The sequence below is a fragment of the Pteropus vampyrus genome, unplaced genomic scaffold (assembly GCF_000151845.1).
Source record: "Pteropus vampyrus isolate Shadow unplaced genomic scaffold, Pvam_2.0 Scaffold35, whole genome shotgun sequence".
In the NCBI taxonomy this organism is placed as follows: Eukaryota; Metazoa; Chordata; class Mammalia; order Chiroptera; family Pteropodidae; genus Pteropus; species Pteropus vampyrus.
In genome coordinates this window covers 4,957,271-4,965,779 of record NW_011888816.1, presented here as the reverse complement: position 1 = coordinate 4,965,779, position 8,509 = coordinate 4,957,271, and the positions used below count along the sequence as shown (strand labels likewise).

Sequence of the window (8,509 nt, the reverse complement as noted above, 5' to 3'; positions counted from 1 at the left end):
AGGCAGATCAGACGGAGAACCAGAGCTGCATGTCTCCCGGTGCTGGGGGCATGATGGAGGCTGCCCAAAGCCTTGTCCCCGTCCCTGGGGAAGCTAAGACATGGCAGTGTTAGGAACCCCAGGCCAGGAAGGTGGCAGCCTAGACTCTACAAGGGTGGGATTGCATGGGTCACCGCTGGGGGCGCTCTGGCTGGGAAGCAGCTAGTGTTCAGAAGGCCAGGTGGACGGAAGAAACTTCCGGAGAATTTTTAATGAGTCAAACTGACGACAGTTGCCAGGGAGCAAAATCTCAACGAATGGAGAAAATGCTCCGAAGGATGGCAGTTTTGCAGCTTATTTGATACATTAGAATCGAAGGAGAAGATGTAAGGAAAGTTGCATGAAATCCACGGGTGGTAGATTAAGGGGGCGGGAGAAAGCAAAGAGGAGAAATCTCTGGGATTAGATATAAAGGCAACATAGAGAGACACAGAGTTCTTTTACACAGGTGAGCACAGGATAGTTAACAATGAGCAATTACAGCACACAGAGATGGGATGTGGAGGACAAGATAACCATGAGGGTTCTGTGGTCTCATGCTCTGATGAGACGGCTGTGCCCTTAGGAGTCTGGGGAAGATTGCTTAGACATTTCAAAAGTATGTTATCTTTGATGCAAAACACAACAGACAGGTAAAGACTGACCTTTGTCAAGGAAGATACAGGCCCATGACTACCCGCCGTGACTTGCTTTTAATTAGGGACTTTTATGTTCAGACCGTCCTGTGTGCTGATTATATTCGGTCTCTGAGTTTGTAAGGCCTGCCTCGCAGGCCTGTCCTGAGAGCGTCAGGTTTAGTATGTGGCTCCCCTTTTTGTCCCCAGTCAGCAGGGATGAGCAGACCCTGGGAAGCTGTAAGCTGGGAACAATTTGAAGCCTCAACCAGAGGGAGATGGTTTGTTTACAAAGGCTATTTACAAATGTATGGGCTAGGAGAGGTCCCAGTAGTGGCTTAGCCCCTACGTATAACAGCAAAACGAACTGCTACCACTTTTAGGTTTACAAGGACAAAGGGAAGGAGAGGTTTCTGGAAACTAGAAGCAGAGACTCAGAATAGTAGATATTTGCATCTCAAAAAGATGGCTCCCAGGTCACTGAGGAAAACTGCTTCAGTTGTGAGATTGGCCCTTATAAAAATTTACACACATTTAAAAAAGACAAAACAATTCTGAAACAAAAGAGAGAGGAGAAGGAAGACTCCCTTATTTGCAACAGGGAGAATTAAGCCCCTTATTTTTATTTTGTGTTTGCCCTTACATCATCCAAGTTCGGGATATTTTTTAACTCCAATCTTGACAATAATACTATATATAGACTTCTAAGCCCTAGAGGCATTTTTTAACTTAACTATATATTATGACCATATTTGTATGCCATTGAAAATTTCCTCATATATGCCATTTCATATACTTTTTAAAAGTATAGTAAGCATACAATATTATATTAATTTCCGTGTACAGTATAGTGATTCGACATTTACATACCTTATGATGCGATCTCCACACTAAGTCTAGTAACAGTCTGTCACAGGGCAAAGTTACCACAATGTTATTGACTATATTCATCTTTTTCTACCCATCCCCATCCCCTCCCCTCTGGCAACCATCAGTTTGTTCTGTTTGCATAACCCTGTTTTTGTTTAGTTTGTTCCTTTGTCTTGTTTTCTTTAGATTCTACATATAAATGAAATCATGAGATAGTTCTCTTTCTCTGTCCGACTTATTTTACTTAGCATTATCCCTTCCAGGTCCATCCATGTCGTCGCAAATGGCAGCATTTCATTCTTGTTTATGGCTGAGTAATATTCCATTATATATGTATATCTATATATCGCACCTTATTTATCTATTCGTCTATCGATGGACACCTAGGTTGCTTCGATTTCATTCGAATTGGTATTTTTGTTTTCTTAGGATAAATACACAGAAGCGGAATTGCTGGGTGTACTGTAGTTTTATTTTTAGTTTAGTTTTGTTTTTTTTGTGTGTGGAATCTCCATACTGTTTTCTATAGTGGCTGCACTAATTTACATTCCCACCAACAGAGCATGAGAGTTCCCTTTTCTCTACATCTTTGTCAACACTTGTTATTTGTTGATTTTTTGAGACCAGCCATTCTGACAGGTGTGAGGTGATATCTTATTGTGGTTTTGAATTGCATTTCCCGATGATTAGTGATGTTGAGCATCTTCTTATACGTCTGTTGGCATCTGTATGTCTTCTTTAAAGAAATGTCTCTTCATGTCCTCTGACCATTATTTGATCAAATTGTTCATTTTTTTTGTTATTGAGTTATATGAGTTCCTTATATATTTTGGGGTAAAATGATTTACCCCTTATTGGATATATCATTTGTAATTATCTTCTCCCATTCATTAACTTTTCTTTTCATTTGGTTGATGGTTTCCTTTGCTGTACAAGAGATTTTTAGTTTGATGCAGTCCCATTTGTTTATTTTTGTTTTTGTTTTTCTGTGCTCAAGGGGATATGTTCAAAAAGATATTAATAAATGTCTTTTTAATGCATAATATTTCACCATACAGAAGTCTCTATTTAACTGCTTCCTTATTTTTGGATTTGGATTGATTTCATTTATTTTCTATTGTGAATAATGTAAAAATACACTTGAACATACATTTTTTTAAAACATGTTTCAAAATCTCCTTGAGGTTCTTAGACATAGAATTAATGAATCACAATACATATGTGTTTCTAAGATTTTTGATACTCCCTGTCAAATTGCTTTCAGAAAGGTTGCAACAGATTTTGCTCCCACTAGATGATCTAAAACACTGATAGTACTGAGAATCATCAACACAGAAGGTTCAACGTCTGACTAATAGGAGTTCCAGAAAGGAAAAAGAAAAAAACAAGGGAAGAAAATTCTCAAAGATGTTGGCTTGAAAAACACGAAATTGCCATTTTTATAAGTTCAAAATAGGTTAGATCGAGCCATTTTATGTGATTCGACAGAACATGTGACAGAAAAGATTTTTCAGAACTAAAAGGCATGAGCCTCCATATTGAAAATGTCAAACGAATAAGAATTTGAATAATCGAAGAATCACACCAAGGTACAACACTATGAAATTTCAAAACTCTGGGGATAGAAAAAAGATCCTGGAGGAGGGGGAGAGAGTGGCCGAGAGAGAACTGGAGAGAAGGAGGAAGGGAGGGGTCACTTTAAAAGGAGGACGAATCCTAATGTGGAGCAGCGCCTTTAAAATCTAAGAGGAAATGATATTCATCCTACAATTCTTGACGCAGCAAATGATCAACCAAGAGTAAGAGTAGAATAAAGACTCTTCAGCTATGTCAAATACTGAATGAAACTACCTCCCAGCTGTCCTTGCAGAGGAAGTTATTGCAGGGTGTGCTTCAGCAAAACAGAAAGGAAACCAAGAAACCAAGACATGGCGTCCTCCAGCTAGAAAGGTAGAGCAGGGAAATCCAAGAATATTAACTGTTGGATAAAGAGCAGATTGAGGCAGAAAGAATGAGGGCTGAGCATAGTTGGTCTGGGATAGGAGAGGACGGGGAAAGGAGCCCATGAAACCCGGGCATTCGGAAAAATTATTGAAAGTCACGGGGCAAATCTATAGGAACATTTGGAAAAATTAATTATAGGCGCATAGAAGACTAAACAAATAAATAAAATGAAATACTTAATAAAGGAAAAACAAAAAATAGTTTATTAAATTTTTTTGCATACGTTACTGGGATAAAAATAAAATTAAATTATAATTTAAAAATCCCCTACATACCACCTTCTCTCCCCACCCCAGAAAAAGCATATGAATTAACCTTTATGTGTTTCATAGGTCAGATAGCTATTTTTATTTCTGCTCTGATGTTTATCTGGAAATAAAGCCATTTCGATGTTCTCAATGAATCTTTGACTCATCTCCAGAGAAATATTAGCATTTATGACCTCAGAGATTTCTAGATCTCTACTCTTCGTGTAAAGAACTTTGCAGTTCTTCTCTTTTTTTTTTTTTTTTGAATTTCTTACTTCCTGGCTGTTATCAGGGGCTGGAGAGAATGTCCATTCCACACCAGATAGCGAGCATCGTGTTTTGGTAAGAGTATCGAGATGTGGCTTAGTTATAGAATGGTTGGTTAGGGTGATGGTTCTGTTAGTCGCTTGCCCCCAGCACAGCAAAACAAAACTTAATTGCAATTTCAGTCCCTCCGAGAATGCGACCTTAAACAACTTCTGTTCATTAACAGTTCTGATCTGTAGCAGGTCCCCCAGTATTCCCTGAAACCTAGCAGTTTCATAGTTTTGGTGCTAGGGCAGCTGGGTTTGAGCTGATCTTGCCATTCATTAGCACCGTGACCTTGAACAAGTTATTTAACTGATTTAAACTTCTGTTTCCTCATTTATAAAATGGTGAGGATTAAATGGGACAATGTATATATGTGATAAAGTACGTAGTATTTACTCGGACTGGTCGATATCTTAGCTATAATTAATATTATTTATAAGAACGATGTTGATCCTACGCAAATCACCTGTATACGCAGTCAGCATAAGTGGTACCGAAAATAATATCACACACTAAAAAAAAAATATTCATAGAGTCATCAGGTAGAATGGAGTTCTGAGCTCACTTATTTGCCTTCAATATGATTCACGAGGAGTGATCAAAGAAAGCGGGGCTGGTCAACGCATCTCACTGGGGCTCATGTCATTCGGCACCTCACACATCCGTCTCTAAGATAACCAGATAAAACTTACTTCCTCAGATTTTTAAATTTGATGACTAGCATTTGAAAATCAGCTCTCTTCTCAGAGGCATATAAATTGCATATGCAATGCAATAATGTCCATGATGTATAGAGTTCTTATATGTCAATGGGGAAAAGGCAACTGAGTAGAAAAATGGGCAGGGAATATGTCAGAAGAAATAGAATAGAATGCTACTTGTATGAAAAGATTTCCAACCTGCAATATGCAAATAAATGGAAAAAATTTAAAATTTTAAATGGTTGTTTTGGTATATAGGAAATTAATGGGAATGGGTGTTTGTGTAAATTAATCTTTTCACTTTGAGATAATCATAGATTTACATGGAGTTATAAGTAATAATACAAAGAGATCCCATGTACCCTTTACCTAGTTTTCCCCAATAGTAATGTCTTTCAGAACTGTAGTACAATATCACAGCCAGGATATTGACATCGATACTGTCAAGATACAGAACAAGTCTATCACCATGGTGATCTATCATATTGCCTTTTTAAACCTACACCCACGAATGTAATATCAATGGAATTATACATTCTGTAAATTTGGGGATTGCCTTTTTGTTTTTTTACTCAGTCTAATTTTCTAGAAATTCATTCTACTTTGTGTGTTAGTAGTTTGTTCTTTTTAACTGCCAAGTAGTATTGCGTGGTATGGATGTACTACAGTTTAACCACCCACTCACTGAAAGGCACGTAGGTCATTTACAGTTTAAGGCTATTGCAAATAAAGCTGCTACGAACATTCATTTTCAGGTTTTTGTACGAACTTAAGTTTTCATTTCTAAAATAAATGCCTGGAAGAATAGTTGCTGGGTTGTATGGTAGTTGTATGTGTGGGGAGTCACTTCTGGACATGCGAAATCATTTAACAAGGAACAAGGATATTTGTGTACTTGGCAACAATGTAAGAAGTTGAGATTGTAAAGGGCTGGGAAAAACCGGGAGGTAACTGTTCACATAGCAATCACTGCACATTCCTTGCAACAGTTTAGCAGAGAGTTCTGAGTTGTGAGAATCTCATTGTTCTACTAGATATAGTAATCTGGCTGACCTTAGTTCTTGACTACTGTCTTTCTTATTGTAATGTTATAAATAGTGTGTTCTAAATAAACTCTGGGACACAGCTTGAATCTGTGATCCCTCCTGCAATTCTGTCTGTCTTCTTTCTTTTCCTCAGTCCATGCTCCCCCTTTCAGGTACCCTCAATTACTTCGTCGGCTGGCTCCAACAAGTGGTGCCCGGACAGGGACCTGAACATGGGGAATAACAGCTAGGACGTGCCGCAGAGTAAGGTGTGCGCACGCGGAATCTGGGGGCCTAAGAGTCCTGTAGGCGGCCAACCGCAAGTACGCAGGAGTATTGTGATATAGAAACTGAAACAGAAACTTAAAGAAGTAAAAATGGGCCAAGGAAATAGTCGACTGCTTTTTGTACAAATGCTTAAAAATATGCTTAGAGTAAGAGGGGCCCAAGTGGGCCAGCAACAATTAACTAAGTTCTTGCAATGTGTGGAAGAAATATGTCCCTGGTTTCCGGAAGAAGGGACTGTAGATTTAGAAACCTGGAAAAGGGTAGGACAAAAATTGCAAGATTATCATGATGTTCATGGGCCTGGTAAGGTCCCGGTGGAAACTTTTGGGTTGTGGACCCTAGTCCGAGACTGCTTAGACCCCCAACATGAGAGGGACAAATGGCGAGAGCATGGCGCCCCTGGTCCTGAGGCCTCCCCTAAAGTGGAAGGCTCCAATAGTAAGCCTCAGGATGAGAGCAAGCCCTCGGCGCCACCTGATGAAGGTTTAGGTGCGCACTATTCTTCTTTGTTTTTTGGGGATGAGGAAGATCCTCTCAACCCTGGGGATGGGGTGCAATTAGGAGAGGAGTCTGCTAGGTATCATGGGGATGACAACCTGCTGCCCTTTGAGGCGTTTGTGGATGATTCGTTGGGAGGAAAACAGATAGCAAAATTGGAAAAGAAAATAGAGGCATTAACACAACAATTAAAAGCCTTTGGCTGCGAGTCACCCGGGCCACCTCGAACGCCTACTCCTGCTATGATAGCTGGATTGGACCCCCCTTTGGTTAATATGAATAAAGAACAACATTTGACCCCTTTAAAATTACCTGGATCTACTGCCCCGCTCCGTTCAGGGTTAGAGCAAGGCCTTTGACAGGCAGCTGCCGCCGGAGAGTCCATTCCTGGGTTCTGTTTGATGGCTTTTCCTGTTTATGATGCACAAGACCAGCAAGGACAGGCCCGAAGGGTTCATGAACCTGTTTCTTACAAGACGCTGAAAGAACTTACGACTGTTTGTGCTCAATATGGAGCGACGGCTCCTTTTACCCTGGCTCAGGTTGAAGGCCTCTGTGCCAGGGCTTTAACACCATGGGATTGGAAAACAATTGCTCGTGCCTGTTTGTCAGGAGGAAATTTCCTCCTCTGGGATGCTGGGTATCGAGAGGAATAAGACAGCTAGGTTGAATCATCAAGCTAATAATGGAATCACTTATGAGATGTTAGCAGGGGAAGGACAATATCGGGATAACGCTCAACAGTTAGGGTATCAAGTTGGTGCTTATAGGCAGATTAACACTGCAGCAAAGAGGGCTTGGACTATGTTACCTGATTCTGGACAAAGAACTGAGGAACTTTCTAAAGTAAGGCAAGGACCTGATGAGCCATATCAGGATTTTGTAGCTCGTTTGCTTACAGCCTCCTCACGCCTAATTAGTGACCAAGAGGCAGGCATGGTCCTGGTGAAACAGTTAGCTTATGAAAATGCTAACTCTGTATGCCAGACGGCCTCGAAGCCTTTCAGAAAGAAGGGTAACTTAGGGGATTATATCCGACTGTGTTCGGATATTGGACCGTCCTATCAGCAGGGCGTTGCTTTTGCTGCCACAGTCCAAGGTCTTACCATAAAAGATGTTTTATTGAATCAGCAGAAAAAAAGGGAAACAAGGCAACAAGTGTTTGGGGTGCGGACGCCCCGGTCATCAGGCGAGGGATTGCCCTACCAAAAACGGCCAAGGAAAAGGAAGGGAGCCTGGGGTGTGTCCCAAATGCAGGAGGGGAAAACATTGGGCAGGAGATTGTAAGTCTAAGACCAATGTGGTGGGCCAGTTTATTCAGGGAAACGGATGGAGGGGCCAGCCCCGGGCCCCGAAGCAGTGTTACGGGGCAATGCAATCATTCATCCCTCAACAACAGGGAAATCCGTTCTCTCACTGGCCCGAGCCACCGCAGGAAGCGCAGGACTGGACCTCAGTTCCTCCACCTATGCAGTCTTAACTCCAGAAATGGGGGTACGAGCCTTGCCCACAGGGGTTTTTGGGCCTCTTCCCCAAAATATGTTTAGGTTGCTTCTTGGGCACAGTAGCGCAACCCTGAAGGGCATTAAAGTGCAACCTGGTTGATTGATGCAGATTATACAGGAGAAATTAAAATTACGGTAGAATCCCCTTCAGGAGTTGCTCCCGTTCCAGCTGGCCAACGGATAGCTCAATGAACACTTCTACCCCTTCCCAAAACAGGTTTTGTGGCTTCGGCGACCCCTCGAGGGAATCGAGGCTTTGGTTCTTCTGAAATGTATTGGGTGCAATCTGTCCCACGGGACAGGCCAACTTTAGCCCTTCAGTTAAATGGAAAACCCTTTACGGGACTCTTAGATACTGGAGCAGATGTCTCTGTAATTGCTTCCCAGCATTGGCCTCAAAATTGG

General features: G+C 41.3%; 1 protein-coding gene across 1 annotated transcript; it reads left to right on the top strand.

Moving 5' to 3' along the window:
• The first annotated feature begins 7,000 nt into the window (after positions 1 to 7,000).
• LOC105290395 (endogenous retrovirus group K member 7 Gag polyprotein-like) lies at positions 7,001 to 8,131 on the top strand. Its single transcript, XM_011357489.2, is given in 3 exon segments — positions 7,001 to 7,251; positions 7,253 to 7,732; positions 7,734 to 8,131. Coding segments are annotated over 3 exon segments (1,077 nt in total). The 3' UTR covers positions 8,080 to 8,131.
• Positions 8,132 to 8,509: the final 378 nt, after the last annotated feature.